The 22411-nt window shown below is 42.7% G+C and overlaps 1 protein-coding gene across 8 annotated transcripts in view; it reads right to left on the reverse strand.

Annotated features, from left to right (window-relative positions):
• Positions 1-22411, reverse strand: part of PLCB4 (phospholipase C beta 4) — a 410418-nt gene that overhangs the window by 112443 nt on the left and 275564 nt on the right. For all 8 annotated transcript variants that reach the window (XM_082744398.1, XM_082744395.1, XM_082744397.1 and 5 more), the window contains 3 exons: positions 16755-16835; positions 15695-15754; positions 13441-13584 (listed from right to left, as the gene is read on the reverse strand). In XM_082744398.1, coding sequence (XP_082600524.1) covers positions 13441-13584; positions 15695-15754; positions 16755-16835 — 285 coding nt within the window. The remainder of the gene's footprint in view (positions 1-13440; positions 13585-15694; positions 15755-16754; positions 16836-22411) is intronic.

A 22411-nucleotide genomic window follows, 5' to 3' on the forward strand; every position in this document is an offset into this window, starting at 1 on the left:
ATGCAATGGTGACACCACACTCAGACACTGTCACAAAATTTTCATGTCTATCTATTTTCCTAAGGGCCCATTAATCTTTCCTAAAAAATCATCTGCTCTCCTGAAAGTTGCCTTTTGTTTCCTTTCTTTCCCTTCCTCAGAGGATGTACAACCCCCCAAATATCCCCGCTCCTTTGGGTATTTACTTTCTCATGTGAGGCTCCGTGTACACAAAATGAAAAATGAATAAATTTGGGTGCCTTTTCTGTTAATTTGTCTCTTGTCAGTTTATTGAGTAAAGAGACCTAGCTGAAGAAACACAAAGAAAATCTAACCACAGCTATACACTCAGAATACATGAACGCCTTACATTCACTTGTGCCTACAGACTTTAAGTAATACGCGATGTTCTTTCCTGACTCAGGTTAAGAGAGCACCTCCGCTCCTACAAATGCCAAAACACATTCAAAACCCCAGTGAGCATAACTGAAGAATTTCAAGATTTTAAGAAAACCAGGATACCCTCCTATGCCAGGTAGAAGCCAGTTTTGTGAAAGTGCCTTTGGGGGTTCAATGGTCAAATGTGCAAAGTCCTGGTGGTAAGAAAAGCGTAAACAGCTGGTGAATTAAAAGATATTCATGGGGGGCTCAGTCTGTTAAGCATCTGCCTTTAGCTCAGTTCATGATCCCAAGGTCCTGGGATCGAGCCCCATGTCAGGCTTCCTGCCCAGCAGGGAGTCTGCTTCTCCTTCTGCCTCTGCCCGTCCAGTCCTCAGCTCCTGCTCTCTCTCTCAAATAAAATAAATAAAATCTTAAAAAAAAAAAGAAGAAGGTATTCATTAAGTTGTTTCTCTGGCTGATACCTGTACTTACAACCCCTAAGTCATACTCCTACTACACGAACTGGCGGATGATGTTGGCAAAGTAAGAAAGGCCAAAATGAATACTATCTCACCCTGTGGAAGCTCAGTGATAAATATAATCAAATCAGGGAACCTCTGGTGAACTCTGGCCTAGAGCTCTCAACCTACAGAGTGTGGGCGCATCAAATCGAGAGGTACTCCCATAAGCTAATTAGGATTTTCAATATAAGATATCAAAAAGAATCTAAATCAGTGCGTTTTTGTTTCATTACCTTTCTCTGTTTTATGGTCGAGTCCCCTGACCTTCCCAGGCAACAAGAAAGGTGTGAGGCTGGAGGTGGTGTGAGGGGGAGGGGAACGTGGCAGCAGGAAAATGGAATCAAAAGCCTATGTATGTAAAGATGAATCAATAAGGGGCACCTGGGCGGCTCAGTGGGTTAAGCCTCTGCCTTTGGCTCAGGTCATGATCTCAGGGTCCTGGGATACAGCCCCACATCGGGCTCTCTGCTTGGCGAGGAGCCTGCTTCCTCCTCCCCCTCTGCCTGCCTCTCTGCCTACTTGCGATCTCTGTCAAATAAATAAATAAAATCTTTTAAAAAAAAAAAAACGGTGAAACAATGAATGTCTAGATGACACCGCTTTCATACTTCTGGAAAACTATGGGACTGAGAATGCCTCTATGACACTGCTTGTTGACTTTCTCTTCCAACAAAGCAGTAGTTCTGGAAGGTTTTCATTTGTGTGCCTTCAATAGGCAAAAACAAACAAAGAAACAAAAAAGTTTGGTAAATAGTTCAATACCACGCCCTGTGTGTGGAGATTCACCCCAGAACATTACAGCGTCGTGGAATACTACGGTGAAGAAATCTAACAAGGCCCTCTCGGGCTTCGTTGACCAGGGAACCTCCTTTACATGTAGGCTATTTTGCAGAGCCCCCCAATTTGGGAAGTGCTGGTGCATGATTTCAGCTCCCACAGATAAGACATTAACTTTTACCTCAAAAGTAGTGTAAAATTTTATAATGTTCAGGAGGAAGTTGCCGGGCGGTGACAGAATACAGAATCTGGAGGGAGGCCAATGCCTGCCTGGCTTTAAAACTCTGCTGCTTATGCTTATGGGCTGTGTGACCTTGGGCAAGTGACTCAACCTCTCTGGGCCTAGTTCTTCCTCTGTAAAATAGTAACAACCATGCCCATCCTACAGGATGTGAGAATGATATGAAGAATATATGGTCAAGCACTTTGAACATTACCTGGTATCCAATATAAACTAAAAAAACCCATGGCTGCTGCTTTTATTAATTATTGGGGGATCTCTGGTCAGCATTTCTGTAAAGGGCCAGAAAATATGTAGTTCAGGTTTTAAGAAGGCTGCTGGTGATTCTGTGTTGTACGGTTTTTATGTTTCATTAACGCTTTAAAAATGTCAAAGCTATTCTTAGCTCACTGGCCATACAACCTTGGGCTGAGGGGTGGGTTTGGCTCTGGGCTGCACTTTGCCAGCCCCCCATTATGATTATTAAACTCATTCTAGATCATATTACTCAGGGGGTGAGGTGTCTGACCCATCTCCTCACGTACCCTATTCTTTTTTTTTTTTTTTTTTTTAAGATTTTATTTATTTATTTGTCAGAGACATATTTAATAGAGAAAGATAAGCAGAAAAGGTATGCCTTGAGGAAGGTTAAGGTGAACTAGTTTAAAGGGTAGGGTGAACATATTACATACATTATTACCTAGAAAGAAAATTTCACCTTTTTTTTTTCTTCCCCCTCTACAGGAATCCAATTCTTCAGGAATATCAAAAGGAAGTTTTCAGGTCATTTTTTGTACGACCTAGTGGAAGTGAGCATACAGTTGTTTAAACCTTTCTAAATAAAAGTTTAACATTTATTGTTGTTCATGTGTTTTGAGTGTCTGGCGGAGCAGAAGGAAGTAATCTTGGGAAATTTGCCCTTGTCAGCATTGTTTAGTGGGGCAGGTTGCCATATTACTCAGGGGGTGAGGTGTCTGACCCATCTCCTCACGTACCCTATTCTTTTTTTTTTTTTTTTTTTTTAAGATTTTATTTATTTATTTGTCAGAGAGAGAGAGAGAGCAAGAGCGAGCACAGGCAGAGTGGCAGGCAGAATCAGAGGGAGAAGCAGGCTCCCCGCGGAGCAAGGAGCCCGATGTGGGACTCGATCCCAGGGCGCTGGGATCATGACCTGAGCTGAAAGCAGCTGCTTAACCAACTGAGCCACCCAGGTGTCCCCGTACCCTATTCTTTAAAGAAAACAAACCAGCATGTGTGAGCTCGTCTTCCACATACACTCTGTTCATGAGGCCCATCTCTGCCAGCAGGTAGACCTGGGGCTAAGTGGTAAGTAGAGAAGCAATTTAAAGCTAGTGACAGTTTCCTCTCCCAGGGGCCAAAATGTGAAATCCCAACTTCCTATTATGCTTCTGGAACAATTAGAAGCACTCATTTTGCATTCCCTTGGTGGAGTCATTTGATAACACTCGCAATTAGGGCAAAATGAGCTGCTTGGGGCTAGGCCTAGAGCACAGAGTCTCTTCCTAGGAAACCTGTCAAGTTCATGACACACAGCAGAGAGAGCACCCCCCCATCCTTCCCACCACCCCACCAACCCCCTGCAATGAAAACCTGTCTCCCAAGAAGCCCCTGCATTCTGCCCAGAAGCCCCCAGGGGGCTGGAAGTTTTCTGAGGAAGACCGGGCAACACCAAGAAAATCCACCTCCAAGATCACAGGGATTTACAATTATACCGAAGCCCAAGAAAAACACCGTAAGGACCAAGAAAATACATGTGATAAAAATTTTAAGTAAAATACAGTACATGAAACTCTATAAAACAGCACAAGCCCAACTGTGTTTAGAAGAAAATTGTGTGAATTGAAAAGGCACACTGGGGTGGCTGGGCTGGGGTTGCAGAGAGTCGGGAATGGGGTTTCCTTTTTGGGGAAGATGAGATGTTTTTCAAATTTTTATCACATGCCCCCATGCACAGCCTTCTGTCTTCTGGTGGACCGCACACTGTGGACCTCACCATAATGGGACCAGCAGCAAGTCCTGCCTCTTTTATGAAAATACTTCTCCCCTCTCCCTGTCTGACCACAGAAACTCCTTTCTTAGCAATGTGAGGACTGGCTTTGGCGCGGGTGATGTAACCCGTATTAAGCTAGGGATATCTACTTATATGCAAATGTCCTCCAAAGCAACTAAGCCATATCCTCCTTGGCATCTAGTATATTTTCTCTTGCAAAGAGAGTCCTGAACCCTTAGAGGAGAAAATAACTTCCACGGTCACTGGGTACAACTTCCTTTTTTTTTTTTGAAGATTTTACTTGAGAGAGAAAATTTTTTTATATTTTATAAATATACATATTTATAATTTATATATATTATATTTAAATATTTGAGAGAAAGAAATCACAAGTAGACAGGGAGGCAGGGAAAGAGAGGGAGCAAGCAGGCCCTCTGCTGAGCAGAGAGCCTGATGTGGGCCTTGATCCCAGGATCTGAGATCAAGACCTGAGCCAAAGGCAGAGGCTTAACCCCCCGAGCCACCCAGGCGCCCTAACTTCTTACTTTTATCAATGAGAATAAAAAAATCCCATGTACTGGAAATGATTTATCCAAGCTTAGAATTCATCAAAAAGTAATTCTTGGATGAGTAGCTAGATAAAAGAAGGTAAAAGGGAAAATAAAAACAAATGAAGCATCTTCATTTAAAATGCCAACAAAGTAAACACCTTAGGTAAAATATTAGCATTTATCTTACTCTAAGTGCCTTCATGTGGCATGCTGGCTGGAGGATATGAGCCACAGAGAGTCTGTCATTGGTGCATTGGTGTTTAAAAATGAATATATTTGTCAAAATTTTAGCATCAGGAGATTTCATGTAAAAATAAATCCAGAAGTCCAGTATCTCATGGAAAACACACCACCATCTTCAACCATCCAACAATCTCAAGGCGTATATTCTTATATCGTTGGAAAATTGACTGGAGACAGGTAGATGTTGCCCCCCCCCACCTCCAGAGGGTGTATGGACACTCCAACTCGCTACCGTCTATACCATCCCTTATTTGTCTTCACCTGGTACTTTTTCATTATTCAAATCATCTTCCTCTCTCCCACAGGCACCTGGGGTTGCAACTCACGGTCTAAAGGAACTACTACTTTTGGTATCACAGGGAGAAACTACGAAGTTGGGGCTGACAGTGTGCCACCGAGGAGACACGGAGGAACTGAGTTCTGGGACAGATGGTCTTGAAAAGCAAGACGAGAACCAAGGGAGCCACAGAGATGGAAGGTGGTCGTGGGTGGCCCACGGAGACAAGTTTCACCCACGCCACAGATGAACCAATGATCTCAGCCCTCCCTCCGAAGGCAGACAGAGAGTGGTGGTTTCAATAACCCAGCAGTAAGTCAAATGAACCCCATTATCTTCATTTGCAAGAAGTGAGCGCCCAGGTAGGATGGGGGCATTGAAGCTTACAACACCCGCTCGCTCATCTGCTGATCACAGCTCTGTCCTGAAGCAGGCCTTTTAACTGGCCCTCTCTGCTTCGCTTCACAGGAATTCAAAATGGTTTAAAGTGAAAGCAAAACAAGAACATGCCAACTTTCAGCTTCAGAAACGTGAAAACGCACACACGTCTCATGCCAGAGTGGAGCCTCAAAACCCACGGAAACGATGCGGGGGGTGGGGGGGAAGAATTCAATCAATCAGGGTATCGGGGCTTGGGTGATAAGAAGCTGAGATTTACAATTTGGCTACTTCAGCATTCAGTGGACATTGGCTCAGGAGAGCCTGGACAGCCCAGGCAGTTTTTTAACAGAGATGGATTTATTTATTTATTTATTTTTAAGATTTTATTTATTTATTTGACAGACAGAGATCACAAGTAGGCAGAGAGGCAGGCAGAGAGAGAGAGAGGAGGAATCAGGCTCCCTTCTGAGCAGAGAGCCTGATGTGGGACTCAATCCCGGGACCCCGAGATCATGACCTGAGTCGAAGGCAGCGGCTTAACCCACTGAACCACCCAGGAGCCCAACAGAGATGGATTTAAATGCTCCTTACTGAGCAGTGCTTCTCACATGTGAGTGTACCCCAGAATCATCTGGAGGGCTCATGAAAACAAGGTTACCGATTCAGTAGGGCTGAGAATCCGTCTCTCTGATTCAGTTCCCAGAGACTGCTGGAGCTGCTCATCTGGGGACCAGGCTTGGAGAACCACTGGCATACCATTAAAACTCTGTGCTCAATGAGTTAAGCCTCTGCCTTTGGCTCAGGTCATGATCTCAGGGTCCTGGGACTGAGCCCCACATCGGGCTCTCTGCTCAGTGGGGAGCCTGCTTCCCCCTCCCTCTGCCAGACTCTCTGCCTACTTGTGATCCCTCTTTGTGTCAAATGAATGAATAAAATCTTTAAAAAAACAAAACAAAACAAAACAAAACAAAACAAAACTCTGTGTTGAGAAACATCATTTTGCCAGGGAGTGCTCTGGAAAAAAGCTATTGTTAGGGTCATGGGCACGAGTTCATTTTAATGGTGCTTTTGGGTGTTCTGAGGGAATTCTGAACAATGGCTAAGCCAGTGGAATCCACGGGTCTACAGATTCGCCTGTTTGCTGTGGTCAGTCAATTTGACAAAATAATTATTTGAGTTCACAGTCACTGTCAATTTCAGACTAAGCCCATTTGTACACTAAACCGACAGGACTCATACTTCACCTTGCTTGAGAATCCCATGGCAGGTTAGTTTAAAAAGAGATTATGGGGCTCAGCCCCCAGAATTCCAGATTTCTGGGATTGGGTAAATTTGCATTATGTAGGGGCTCTCCAAGCTCTGTGTTTGGCAAGAAAGAGAAAACCGAGGTGAGGGGAGGGAGGCTCTGCAGGGCCTTTCCCACGAAACTTTGCAGTTAGCCTTTCACTCAACATAATTCAAGCTCAGCAAAGTGGTTTTGGCCTTCAACCCAATCTACTAAAATAAGATTTTATTACCTCTAATAAACTACCTGACTTTATCTTTTTTGTATACAAAAGAGAACATGTAACATTTTTCTCATTTAACTTCTATAGTACTTTTTCATGGGCTTATTTGAGGACCTGGTTACAAAGCATAATTTATAGAGTTTGCCAAATATTTACAACCTGCACGAAGTATAATAAGCAGTCTGAAAATTGTCTAAATTCAGTCCAAATCTTTGCATTTTGAACCTCATAAAAACAGCTTATTTTTGTAATCAAAGGAAAATTCAACTTAGTATAAAATAACACACTTATTTTTGGGGATTTTAAATGAGGGCTGCATTTCCATCTTATGTACAGTGACTCTGTGATTTCAGTTTGCTGTGCAGCGCCAGCTGTAACTTAATGAAAGACATCTGAACTCCCTTCAACAAGCCAGAGACATAATCCTTCCAAGCTGGTTGCATTCTGAGAGAGAAAAAAATGCAGTAGAGAAACCGAGTTGCTTTTCTAACTAAGGAACGCAGTCACAATGTTCCATGTTATTTGCAAAGAGATGAAGATGAGCCAGGAAAGAAAAAAAAAGTATTATTACAGATCAGAAAAAGATCGGAAAATATCTTCTTCACGTGACTGCTTTTATTCCCAGGCACGTTAAGCTGCATATCTGAGTCACCTATTACCGAAAGGCGCATATGTTTGAGGAAGAAATGCCAAGATCCGTTGGCCAAGCCTTTTAACTGAGGGTTAAGAAGAGGGGAAGAAAGCTAAATTTTCTAACTGGAATGACAGGAAGGATTTAGGCAAGCATAAAAATAATGATCCAAGCTGGAAAGAGGAAAGATACCAGGTGAAAACCTCCAGTCTTGATTCGCAACAACAGTCCCCGTGTCTCCTGCAGTGACTCTAAAAATAACATCATGGAATCCTAGACCTTCGGACTATCAGTACATCACATTTTCTGCGGCTTGTGGTCTAAAAAGCATTTTCCGAAATTTCCTTAGAGCTAAACGGTACGAAACTGGAGGCTATAGCAAGAGGGACCATATCTATCTATCTATCTATAGAATGATAGATATATAAATAGATGGATTGATCACCCGGGTTAGAATTTATCAATTCTATTTATAGAAAGATCTCAGCGAAGCGGGTATTAATTAAGCACCTACTAAAAGTTGGGCACAACCATTCCAGATGTTGGGAATACAGCAGGCACAGGACATTGCCCTCACGTCAGCAGAGGAAGGGACTAAATGAATAAATGCTATGTAGCGATCAATGCTATGAAGACAATACAGCAGGATAACCACGGGGGTGGTGAGGGTGAACCACGGTGTGGCAAGATGTGGAGCTGAGGCGATATTCCCGCAGAGAGGTGAGAAACGTGAGAGAGAAAGCAGTATAACTGGGGGGAACAGTGTGTTCTGGACCAAAAGAACAGCAAATGCAAAGTCCCCAGAACTGGAGGGAAACACAAGAGGAAAGAGGGAGAAAGGGAAAGGAAGTGCAGGTGGTTTGCTTACAGGGTCTTGTAAGTCTTGGAGTGACACAATCTGAATCAGATTTTAAAAGCATCCCTCCAGCTGCTATTTTGAGAACAGACTCAAAGGGACCAGGCCAAGGCAGAGAATCCAGTGAGGGGAGACAGGATACAGGCTTGGATCATGCTATAGTCATGGTGATGGTGAGAAGCAGCTAGATTCTTGAGACAAGGGTGTGTGTCGACAATGGGCTGACATGGGAGACAAGGAAGGCGTCCATGGTCTCAGCTGCTGGTGTGGACAGTGGGTGAAGGGTCTAGATTTGGACGTAAGTTTACAATACCAGTCAACATTTATTTTGTAGGGGAGAACAAGTGCAGAACTGAGATCAAATTTCTAAAGAGGTACAGCCGCAAGGCAACCTCTTAACTCAAAGCAGAGAAGGCAGCTAGAGAAAACTCAAGCCGAGCTATAAAGATGTTTTTTTTATATCTGTGTCCTCTTCTATGGAAGAAAAGCACAACCCTATTTTCACGTCATACATACTGGACAATATTTTGCATTTATTTGAAACCTCAACTCTGAGAAACTCAGATACTACATAAAAAATACTACGTATTGATTCTTAAAAATACCACTTGAAATAAGAAAAAAAAAATATCGGAGACCCCCTTGGGGAACAGGAAGAACAAAGAACATGAAATGTCTTGCTCAAAGTCAGGAAAGGTTCCTCTTCTGTGCGAAAGCTGGTTCTCCAGGGAGAGCCCACAAAGCTGAAAGTTGGCCCATTTGCCTGGATGAAAGGTTTGGTAAAGTTGTGCTTTGCTTTCTTTGTTTTGTTTTGTTTCCCCCAGAATGGGCAGGTCATCAGTGTCAGAAGAACCCAGGAATTAAGAAGAGGTTCAGGAATCTCATAGGATAAATACTCCCAAGCAACTTCTCTACTAGAAACTCTCTCGGTTTCTCTCTCACTGGTTTGACCAGTAATTGTCAGATGTTCACACAACAAGCAAAACTCTCTGACCACCCAGGGGAGGATGCTGAACTCTCATAGCAAGGTACTGTCCAGGTATGTTGAGACCCTTGGTTCTTACTTTGCACGCTTACTACGAGTTACTCATGTTTGTTACCAAACCTGTTTTGTCTGTTGCAATTTGAAAATTTTATGAACTGGGATGCCTGGGTGGCTCAGTTGGTTAAATGACTGACTCCAGATTTCTGCTCAGGTCATGATCTTGGGGTCGTGGGATTAAGCCCCACATCAGGCTCCTTGCTCAGCCGGGAATCTGTTTATCTCCCTCTGCCTCTGCCCCTCTCCCCACTCATGCTCGCACGCATGAGCGCTTGCTCCTCCTCTCAAATAAAGAGATAAATCCTTAAAGAAATAAAAATTATATGAACCCATGAAATACGTTTGTGGGAAGAAAGAGGGTTGTTGTTTCTCTAAGTTGGATATTTTGGAAAGATATCTTTAAAGGCAAGTTGCATCATGTGATTTTTTTTTTTTTTCCCTCAAACTGAGTGAACAAAAACAACTACAGGATTAAGGAAAGAAGTCCTACAACTGTAGGATTCTGCCATCCCATTGCTCCACGGGTTGTCTTTAAAAGCCTCACTTCAATGCAACCAAACCAGGCATTTGAGACCATGCTTCACAGGCCCGATAAAGGCAAAAATACTTCATGAAAATACTTCATCCCTGACCTGAAAAGATTGGCCAACTACTGAACCCCATTTATATGCAAGTGTTTAAGGTCTGCATGTGTTATTTAAGAAAAATCATGACTTTCTTTAAATGATTCTTGTGATAAGTTGACCAGGAACGCAGGGAAGGAAGACGAGAGCAATTAGCTTACCCCACGGTACCATGACTCTAGGCTTGTAGGTCGTACTGAGGCTGAAGTGGTACATAAAGTCCTAAGTGCCATTTTAGGGACACTGGGCTGTCTCCACATTTCTCACCTGACCTGACGTGAGTTGTGAGTTCTCCCATCATTCTGACCTGACGCCGTTACATCTGTGTGTGTTCTGTATAAATCCTCTCGCCTCCGTGGCCTGCGTGTTCTGGTAGGGATACGAACACATACGGAGGAACAGGAATAAAATGGAGGCGACAGGGAAAGTATCGTCCGTGCTGGAGGGAATATTAGGATATGAATTAGCAGAGTTAAGTTTTGAAATCAGGAAGCAGGCCAAATTACCCACATATATGTATACTCTATGAATAAGTTTTCCCAATGCCTTGGATAAAAACCATTTAAACGGGGCGCCTGGGTGGCTCAGTGGGTTAAGCCTCTGCCTTTGGCTCAGGTCATGATCCCAGAGTCCTGGGATTGAGCCCCGCATCAGGCTCTCTGCTCAGCAGGGAGCCTGCTTCCCTTCCTCTCTCTCTGCCTGCCTCTCTGCCTCCTTGTGATCTCTGTCTGTCAAATAAATAAATAAAATCTTAAAAAAAATGTATTTCTATTTTCCATAAAAATTATAGTTACAGGCGACACTAAAACAGAGTTAATTACTGAGATAATATGAAAGAATACCAGGAGACTTGTAGAGTAGGACCAGATAATGATGTACATCATTATACTAAACAATTACACAGAACTAGAGAACTGACTCAGTAGTAAAAGTGAAAACAAGTTTTTTCAATATCTCCTACTCTGTCAGTGGAAATGCTATTACGAGAAGAAACCTAAATCTTAACTTTCTGTCCTTACCCCTACTTCAAAGATACACATATCTACTATCTCCTAAGAGAGGTTTTGGAGCATGGTTGTTAGATGAAATGGACTATGATTGATAGCACTAAACTCAGGAAAGCAAAAGGGTTATGAGATTTACTGGTCTGGGCCTTCTTTCCAGGACTGTACCTGCTCAGGGCATCAGGCAGGAGTATCTCATGGGATATGAGAAAGCCCGAGGGTGAGGCCAGACTCTGATCCACCTGCTGTGTAGTCTAACATGAGTTCTTTTAACTCCTTGGCCTCACTGAAAAATGATGTGGTAGGAAATCCTTCCTAAACTCCATTTCTGGCTCTCATATTCTGGGACCCTGGCATCATCAGGGCTAACACTCATCCAAGACTTTCAATAAGTGATACTGCACTAACCACTTCCCAGGCAGTAACTCACGCAATACTCATGACATGTCTAACAGCAGAGGCTTTGGTATTATTCCCATTTCACAGATGAAGGAAATGGGGCACTGAGAGGTCCGTTGTCTAAGTCCACGTTGCTAGTGGAAGAGCAAGGAATTGAACCCAGCCCACCTGGTCCCGAAGCCCAAGCATACGGCTTGTAACATGACGAGATGACAAAAGCCAGAAGACACAGGTCTACAGAATGGTCTTTTTGCAAAATTTGGGGCAGCTCAACATCTGTATCTGATTAACGGAGCTTTTTCTTTATGAGTGGTCAGCATGGACTTCTGGGATTCAATGTTGCTATGGTAAACGGCCACTAAAAAAGACCTCTGCAGCAAAGAGGCAGGCATGAACTACAGAAAGCAGGAAAAATACACGTTTAGATCAGCAGGGTTCAAGGGACCAAACTGGCATCGATCTAAGCAAAATAATAAAAGAACTTGAAGGCTTTGAAATCTCTATTCTCCCAAAGCGAGGTAACTTGGAACAAGAGCACAAAACCAACAAAACCACCATGCAACAGAAACAAAGCCTCCCCTGTAATGTGGAGTATCCATTCCTGGCTCCAAAGTCGGAGTCCAGGAGCGGCTCATACTTCCCTGCACATCTGAGTCATCTGCGGCAGGGAGCAGGAGGGGTCTTGTTAAAAAAATGAAGATTTTGGATCTGTAGGTCTGGGTGGACCCCAGACTCCCAGGTGTAAGGAGCTCCAAGGCGAGACTGTGTCACTGGAACGTGGATCATCCTTTGTGAGTTGGGGGTAAAGAGCTTAGAGGATCTCAGAGTCTGCAGAACTCACTTCTGCCACCGGGTAGCTCTGGTTCACAGTCAAGTCTTCTAAGCTTGGTTCTGTCCAATGAGCCTATCTATACATTCTTGTCTAGCTCTAAAACCCGGTATCTGTAATGATGACTTTCTCATTCAATCCTACATGGAGTTTCTTCTGGTAGCATTAAACAGGAAAATGAAATGCCTCCCACAGCCCCCGCACCTGGGTCTCTGTAACAGGAGAATCAAGGCTCAGGCCTTCTCACACCTGTTACAGAAAGATACTGAGAGCTCTGTGCAGAGCCACCCCCAAAACAAATTTCTTGCAGAAAAGTGATTTATGTTTGAGGCTTTTTGCTTTGGCCAAAAGCTCTTGGAGACTCACTTGCCAGGGCAATGGTACTCTGGGTACAGTATTAAAAGACAGATCATGACCCAATACTGTAATAACTTATAGGGGTGAGGGGGGGCGGAGCTTATATATCTTCACCATCTAGACCTATGCTATCCAGTATGGTAGCCATTAGCCACATGTAGCTATTGAGCACTTCAGATATAGCTAGGCTGAATTGAAAGTACATATCAGATCTTGGAGACATGCTATAAAAAGAACGTAAAATGTCATTAATTAATTTTACATGGGTTTTAAGTTAAAATGACAGTATTTGGGGTATACCATGAACAAACTGAATTTTACTGAAATTAATTTCACCTGCTCCTTCTTACTCTTTAAATGTGCCTGCTAGAAAGATTTAAATGTTATCTGTGGCTTGATGGATATTTCTACTGGGCACTGCTGATCTAGTCCCTTGTAATTCAAACTGTGGTTCTCAGACCAGCGGGATGAGTATCAGGAGCCTGGGAGGGAGAATTCTGTCGCCATCTCAGACCTATCGAATCACCATGTCCCTTTTAACAAAATCCCGCGATTCCTGTGCACCTTCTAGTGTGACAGGTGCTGGGCTAGTTTCTCCTACAATATATTCTCAGACCTACTTGGATTCTTGGTATATTTAAGTGATACACTCAAAGAGTACTGTGCTTGCTGAATCTTCAACACCAACATTCCACCGAGGCAATGGAAATATGTTTTTTAAATTTTAAATTAAAGCTATTACAATACAATAGTACTATATAAATCAAAATTATATATGACATATTAGGCAGACCACATATATACATATAGGAAGGGGAAAGAGAAAGGAGGTTTTTTTCACTAAGGCTACCTTAGTTACTTCTGGATTTTCAGCCACCATGTATGTGAAACTGATGTTCACCAGATCTGTGCCGCTGCAAACACAAACTATCCGCCCTTCCAGATCATTCTCTGACTTTCCAACAGCTTCGAGAGCGGCCAGGATTTTGGGATCCTGTGTAAATTACACAAATAGGAAAAAATTGTTAGAACACAGAACATGGAAGGAACATGCTCATTTGATGTAAAAACACACAGAAGGACAAACATTTTCTTTCTAACGAAAAATGCCCTGATATGCATTATCCTTTTTTTAAAAAAAATTTTTACTGTGTTATGTTAATCACCATAAAATACATCATTGGTTTTTGATGCAGTGTTCTAAGATTCATTGTTTATGTGCAACACCCAGTGCTCTGTGCACTACGTGCCCTCCATAATACCCACCACCAGGCTCCCCATCCCCTCATCCCAGTCCCCTCTAAAACCTTCCGTTTGTTTCTCGGAGTCCACAGTCTCTCATGGTTTGTCTCCCCCTCTGGCTTCCCCCGATTCAGTTTTCCTTTTCTTCTCCCTTATGCTTCACAAGTAAGTGAAACCATATAATTGACTTTCTCTGCTTGACTTATTTCACTCAGCATGATCTCATCTAGTCCCATCCATGTCGATGCAAAAGTTCGGTATTCAACCTTTCTGAATGTTGTGTAATATTCCATTGTATATATGGACCAGATCTTCTTTATCCATTTGTCTGTTGAAGGGCATCTTGGCTCTTTCCACAGTTTGGCAACTGTGGCCATTGCTGCTATGAACATTGGGGTACAGATGGCCCTTCTTTTCACTCCATCTGTATCTTTGGGGTAAATACCCAGGAGTGCAATACACAGAAGGACAAATGTTTTCTTTCTGTCAAAAAATGCCCTTGTATGTAGCATTATTCTAAAACATATAGAGGAAAAAGTTGCAATACTACACACTACCTGAACTCATTTGGTAAGAAAAGTATTCTAATATTACTGATTGAGAAAATTAGGTGCAAGGGTCTTTCTTTAGGTTCTTGGTTGCAGTTACAGGAAGACATGGAAGATGATAATGAGATGGAAAGGCTCTGACCTCAGGACCTGCTTGCGTCCACAGAGATCAAAGGGGCCTTTTAGCAGAGGACAGTCCCTGACGTCTCATGCCAATAAACACAGACATCCACACAGCCAGCAACCAATGGTTATTAAGAAATAAGACTGAGGGGTGCCTGGGTGGCTCAGTGGGTTAAAGCCTCTGCCTTCGGCTCAGGGCATGATCCCGTGGTCCTGGGATCGAGCCCCACATTGGGCTCTCTGCTCAGCAGAGAGCCTGCTTCCTTTCCTCTCGCTCTGCCTGCCTCTCTGTCTACTTGTGATCTCTGTCAAATAAATAAATAAAATCTTTAAAAAAAAAAAAAAAAGATTGAGTCTTTCAAGCAACCCGGACACAAAGGGTGAGCACGTTCATCTCCTAGAAGCCATGGCATCTTTATTTGGAATGAAGACAGTTTAAGTCTACCCTAATTAGCGCATAAAATAGCATCCTTGTCCTCCAAAAAACTCAGGAGGAAATGCCAACAGTTACACGGAAATTTTAACTAACATAAAAGAGGACAGCTTTGAAAAAAACACACAGAAACAAAATGAGGCACGCAATTTTGTTTTTCAACATCTAAAAACCTGCAGGGCTATTATGAAAAAGGGAATACATACTGTGCTTTAATATTCTAGAAAAAAACCAGCTTCTAAACTCCCAGCACCACTATGCAAACAGCTTCTTATTCAAACAAGTCAATCACTGTGAAGAAGATTTATATGCTCTGTCATCTTTTTCTCTCAGAGGCAAACGGAGCCTCCAAGGTGAGCCACTGTCTGCGTGCACAGGTGCACAAACATGGAACTAACCATGCCATTTAAATTGCCACATCAACCGCAGGCCAGAAGTGGCTCACAGTTTGCTTAGGAAAAAAATGGCAGCAGAGGGAAGGGGCCCTTGGTGCATTAATTTCTGAGTTAAGGAAACTGTTTCTTTGATCCAAGCATCTTCTCTTTGAAAGGTGAGTAATGCTTCTCGCTTCTCATAGAACTGAATACAACGCAATCCAGACCACCCAATGGATGTAGGTGAAAAGACTTCTAAACCATGTGTTCTTCATTCCTGGCTGATGAGTTTGGGGCAGTGAAAGCTTAAATAACATCCCAGCACCCTTTTCCAAACTAAGTCAATCTGTGTTTAGAAGAAAAGCAAACACCAATCACGGGTACCTTGGGCGTGGCTCCCAATCGAATACTGTTGATGAGGGAACATTCTAGCACTTGTCCTTCCTGGAAAGAGAGAATATAATACAGCAGTGAGCTGAAATCCTGCCAGACCTGCGGCACAGATGGGTGATGCAATTTTGAAGGCAATACCGATGACAGGAAGGTAGAGAGGGAGAAAAAAACAAAGGATGGTCAGCGAGATACCCAATAATCAGAAATGGTCGTGACCCCACACATTCCACCCACTTCAGATATACTTGTCTAGGGGCGCCTGGGTAGCTCAGTGGGTTAAGCCGCTGCCTTCGGCTCAGGTCATGATCTCGGGGTCCTGGGATCGAGTTCCGCATCGGGCTCTCTGCTCAGCAGGGAGCCTGCTTCCTCCTCTCTCTCTCTGCCTGCCTCTCTGCCAAATAATCTCTCTCTGTCAAATAAATAAATAAATCTTAAAAAAAAAAAAGATATAGTTGTCTATGTGGATGCAGGTCTGAATAATTATGTATGTTTATAAAGTGCTGTTATCTTATGCATATAATACTGTGGCTAGAGTAAGACAGCATTAAATGTGTGCGTGTACATGTAATATTAAGGGAGTACCATGCTTTTGTAGGATTCCAATTCTACTTCCTTAAACTCAGTTCAAAGATCCATTTAATGTGTGCGCTGGGCTCTGTATTGAATGAAGTCCCGGAGTGTAACAAGATGAACACGCTCTTAATGCAGCTCTGAGACTCAGCTTGAAACTCTCTTCTAGGAAACCTTCCTAATTCCCAAGATTAAATCAGATCTGCCAGTTTTAACTCTTGTAACAACCCAACCTCTTTCACAACATTCAATGACTGGTATCTTTTTTTTTTTTTTTTTTTGGGAATGCCTCCTTCTTCTCCTAGATTGGTATTTATGAGGTCTGGGACAGTATCTCCAATGCCTGCCATAGGGGAGCACGTTTTTAAAACCTTGAATAAATAAGTAAGTGTAGGGGTCCATGCCCTTATGAGGCCTTCTGCCTACTCGTTGAGAAATATAGTGGTTTAAATCGGACGGCAGGAAAGAACAACTTGCCTACCTTGCCTTCACTCCTCCAGGTCAGAAAGAAGCCAAATTCATCCACTTTGAAGAGGCAGTTGGGTTCAAACACAAAGGATTCCTGTTAAAAAAGCAATGTGTTGATCTGTATGACTCAGCCCCGTTTTGAATCTAATAGAAATGCAAATATCTTTTAAGTCTCTAAATGAGGGAAAATGAGAAATCAGCCTTTTGCATCCTAAATCTAATGACCACATTTCCTAGTATGGAATAGTTTCATCTTAAAACCTCTTTGCATTCACTTCTGTATTGAAAGCCTGATCAACTTTATGCAGCATTTCCCTCTAGAGTAGCTTTAAGGACAAAACACACTGATGTCTTGTAGGACATAGAAAAGAAAGGTCTTCCAAGACCTGGAAGGAAGGACTCCCAGATTCCAGCCAACTGGTCTCCCTCCACAAAAGAACAATTGTTGCCTATATTTAATATAATGTAAAAAATCAGATTTTTAAAAAGTCACTGATTTTGTCTACATCTTTCTGCATTCAGATGTTTACTCAGAAAATTTCCGAGATTTTTGTTTTTACATTCAACCTCATGTGGTATCCTCTAAACCAGGACTCGAGCAGGATTTTGAGCTAAGCAAGGTATAATCCTTGGACCAACAGCATCAACATCATCTGGGAGCTTGACTCAACTGTGGAATCTAGGGATCCAGCCCAGATGAACGGAACCAGAGTCTCTGGGAGCACGACCCAGAAATCTGCATTCCAGCAACCCCTCCAGGTGATTCTAAGGCATGCTAAAGTTTGAGAACTACTGCTGTGGTCTTGGACACCAGAAACTCTGTTGAAACTTAGAGAATCAAAATTTGCATCAAGAAGGGATGTTAGGGGGCACCTGGGTGGCTCAGTGGGTTAAGCCTCTGCCTTCAGCTCCGGTCATGATCTCAGGGTCTTGGGATCGAGCCCCACATCGGGCTCCCTGCTCTGTGGGAAGCCTGCTTCTCCCTCTCGTGTTCCCTCTTTCATTATTGCTTTCTCTCTCTCTCTCTCTGTCAAATAAATAAATAAAATCTAAAAAAGAAGAAGAAGAAGAAGAAGAAGAAGAAGAAGAAGAAGAAGAAGAAGAAGAAGAAGAAGAAGAAGAAGAAGAAGGAGAAGGAGGAGGAGGAGGAGGAGGAGGAGGAATGTTAAGCCCCATAAGCAGAGGTTTGGGACAGCTATGCTGTACTTTCCGAGATATTTCTGGTCTTTAGAAGGAAAGTACCATTGTGCTTAAGAGCACAAGGTAAATTCTGCATCGGTGAAAGAAAAAGTGTATTCAGGAAATGAACCCGGATGCCCTCTGTCCTCTGATGGTATTGCACCAAGCCTTGGCACTCCTGCATCAACAAATCCACACTTCCTTCTCAGGATGTAAAGAAGTCATCTTCCTTGATACTTAGGGGGCCAACAATAGGGAGCCTGTCTACCACATGTGGATCAGGGCAGTGATTTAAAACAAAGAGTAATTAAGACTTTAAGGGTAGTTCAGACTTATAGTTTCACCCATCAAAACATATCTTTCTAAATTTCAGGCAAACAGCAACATTCGTCAAGGTAAAGCCAATGTCAAGAGGCTGGGCTACCATAAGGTGTCAGGATTGAGAGTCCCTGGGGCCTGGAACAAAGCCAGCCTTCAAATTTGTTTGGGGAGTCTTTTGACAGGTGAAGAATATCATACATATTTCAACTGTGTACCAGATGCATGCCAAGCACTGCAAATAGAGCAATGAAAAATACAAAGAATGGGGGCATGGTATGACCTTTGCCTTTGGAAACAAAACCCAGTTCTGCCATTTGTTTTTTATCATCTCCTAGAAAAGCCCTTCTAAGTCTCCGAATCCTTATCTAATGGAGGTATTTACACATATGTTTCAGGCTTGTAGGAATTACGTGAATTGATAAATATAAAGTGTTTGGCACACAGTTACAATTCAGTGAGTGGTAGCTACTATCAGCAATGAATGGCTCAAATATGCATTTGTGATAACAGATTACTAACAACATGACATTGCCAGTATTTGACCCACAAAGATGGCCCTTTTGGATGGTTCAAGTTTTTTGAAAAGGCTTGTCCCAGAAGCTCACACTCTAGATGGGTCTTAGACAATGGGTAGTAGTTATCCAGGTGAAACAACACGCTGAGCAGAGGGAGAAGCCTTTGCAAGGACATGTACACCTGACCTGACATTGGGAACTTTGGAGGAATTGGTGTGGTCAGAACATCTCAAGGGAAGAGCAGCAAAGACTGGACCCATGAATAGGGCTAGATCAGAAGGGTGCTGCTTGCCACACAAAAGGTATTAAACTTGACCAAAAGGCAACAGGGAGTCTTGTTATCATTACTGATAGAGACACAAGAATTACTAACTAAAATATGAGAATTAACACATTTTAGAAGATTTCCCAAGCAGTATCTTAATGGCGGTACAGAATTCTGGTGCATAATATTCAAACTTCTGTCCTAATATGGCATTTGCAGAGTAGACCCACAGTGAATCAGCTACCATCACTATTACGTATTTATGTGCACCCTCTCCTTTTCCAAATAAGGATTTGAAATGATCCATGAAATATACATGATAAATAAGAATGGTTTTACAACTTACTTTGAGGTGGAACTTTCAGTTCCTTGGCCTCCTTAACTGTAATGATTTCTCTTTCTTTCTCTGTCAGTTACAAAGTACCCCCAGGGCTGATCACCACCACCTTGAAATTTCAATTCCTAATGTCCCACTCTTGGACCACATCACCAGATCTCTCTAATCCCTACCTCGACAGTACCCATTCTCCTATATCCATTTGACTTCAAAACTTCTTATTTGTTAACCTTGCTGATCACTCACTCTCCACCAGACTTCTCCCTCCTTTTACTTCCACCCTTGTCTAGCTTATTTCCATGGTCCTGTATCACAGTCATTCTCTCACTGATACCCTCAATCCCCTAACCTCATTTCTGATTTCTTAGTCACAGAGCCAAGTCCATCTTATCCATATTTTATCACTGAAACTGATGAAGAAAATCACAGAACTGATTGACAAGCTTGAGTTGACATTCATGATCACAAACGTCACATGAATAGTCAGCAATGACTTCCAGATTTAACAATTCTTTCTTAAAAGTTTCCCAGCCCTATGAAAGGACTATTTCATGGCTTCTTCTCAAACTCCTTTAGTTCCAGCAATTACAATGCTTCACTGAGTAAAGAAAACCCATCCAATGAGAACCTCTCTCCTTCTTCCCTCCTCATGAAGCATACTTTCTCTGAACAGAGAGAGGTCCACCTACCCTCTGCCATTTCTGCTCCAGATGCAATCCTCCTTCACTCACACAAGGACTGCTGTCTTTCATTCATCACCATCCAACACACATCAGCTTTTCATTTCTCTACTGGCTCCTTCCTGGCAGCACACACACGTTCTAGCTGTCCCCACTTCTTCTTTCACTTATTACCCTATGTCTCTGATCCCCTTTAGGGTATATCTTGAAAAATTTGCCCATATTCACTGCCTGTACTACCTCTCCTCCATACTATCTTTGATCTTCCATCTGCCTTCCATTCCTGTCTGCCTCTCTAATTTCTTTGGCCGGGTTTACCATGGCTTTCATGTAGCCAAATGCCACCCACATGTTCTTTTTCTAATCTGATTTGATCTCTGAATGGTAGACTATTCCCTCCTTCTTGAAACACTCTGCCACATTGGTTGCATACCATTCCTTTAGTCTCTCTTCCTTCTATACTCAGCTTCTACATGCTTTCCAGGACTTGGTTCTGAGAATTCTCATGGCCACGATGTTCCTAGATCTCCTTTAACCCCCTGGTTTCAAGACCATCTATTTCTTGAAGACTCCCAAATTTATAACAGCATCCCAGTCCTCTCTGAGTTCCAAACTTTACTCTCTATTTGACATCTCCACTCAGATGTCTCCAAATTAAATGCCCATAACAGAATGCTTTATTCCCTAGCCTCTCTCTAAGCCTTTCCAGCATTAAGACATTAAGTTCAAATAATGTCCCCTGTATCTACTGATTTATGGAAACTGAGTCATCCTTGACTTTCCCCTCTCACTTCCATTAATGAGTCTCCTTCATATTTCATGTATATACATTTTTCTCCATCTCACCACCACTTTGATCCAAACCATCATCATTACGCCTAAGTACTGATCTTTTCACCTCTATTCGTTCTTCCTACAGCAGCCAGATGGACTCTTTAAACTTTTCATCAGTTCATTAAAACCGTTCAGTGGATTCCTGCATTAATTAGGGTAAAACCTACTCCTTACCAAACGTTCTAGACAAACTGGATCCTTTGGACCGTATATCCTGCCATTTTCCATTGCTTTCCTTCTTCTTCACTATAGCCATGGGAACTCTTTTTCTTGAACTCCTCAAGTTCTTTCCAGCCTCAGGGCCTTTGTGCTTGTACCTTCTCCCTCCCAGAAATCCTTTCCTTTTGCCCTGGGCATAGCTGGCTCCTCTTCACCCTAGGGACCTTGCCTTAACTTATCTTCAGAGGGGCTTCCCTAACCTCCTTAAAGTGTATCTCATCTTTTATTTTCTATTACAGTATCTTGATTATTTCCTTGCCTGCTCCAATCACAGTCTGTGATTATAGTGATCGGTTGATTGTCTGGCTTTCACACCAGAGTGTAACATCTACGAGGGCAGGGTCCTTGAGAGATTCTTATTCATACCTGCATTCTAAGTGCCTAGCACAGCAAAAGCACCCTGAAACCAAATTCATGTACTAAAAAAAAAAAAAAATCAGTGAACACATGATCTCATGTTTCAAATAAAATAGTTTTCAGCAGGCCAGTCTATAAAAGAGATAAACAAGAAATTACTTGAATTGAGGGGGTTGTAGCAAGCCCGGAACCCATCACAGTCAGTCCTTGGAAGGCTCCCATGGACAGATGCACAAATCCAAGGGCACTGCGTTGAGGCTGTCTGCCTGGCACGGGGCTCCTGTTTTAAATTCATACGAGCTCATCTCAGAGTTTTGGTGTCTCTTTGAGGCACCTCCTGGAAACTCCCTTGGACCAGGAGCACTGATTGAGTGCCCTTCAAAGAAATCATTTTCAAAACAGGACAAGGAATGTGGACAAGGAGAAGACAAGTAAGACAGTAAAGTAAAATAAGCTTAAAATTAAAGGTCCAGAAAGGCTTGTCATAGGATCCTAAACAGTTAATAGAAGATACCAATTTGGCTCTGGGCTCCCTAGCAACAAAAGCAAAAAGGACAAAAAATAGTATTGACAGGAACCTGTAGAGTTCACAGATAAAAACACTTTGGGGGTCAGGAGAGGGAGTTGCCAGAAAAGAAATTCTCTATGGGAAGCTCCAAGAAGCTCTGACCAATGCTACAGACAAAGTTCCCAGTAAAGAAGCCCACAGTAATGTCGTCCACTCTGGCCACAAGTTTTGCAGACTAAACGTTTTCAAACTACCCATAACAGTCAAAAAACAAAGCCGAGGAGCATGAAGCAATCGTTTGAAAGGAATGGAAACACAATCTCTTTGTTTGTCTCCACTCCCAGGAACACACAGAAGGACCCGGCCCTCGGGGTGAGCAAATATACAGTCCTTAGTCTTTTTTCCCTACCAGCAGTGTTAAATTTCACACGGATACCTACTGACCACAATGTGGG

This window comes from Mustela nivalis (assembly GCF_964662115.1).
Source record: "Mustela nivalis genome assembly, chromosome: 8".
Taxonomy (NCBI): Eukaryota; Metazoa; Chordata; class Mammalia; order Carnivora; family Mustelidae; genus Mustela; species Mustela nivalis.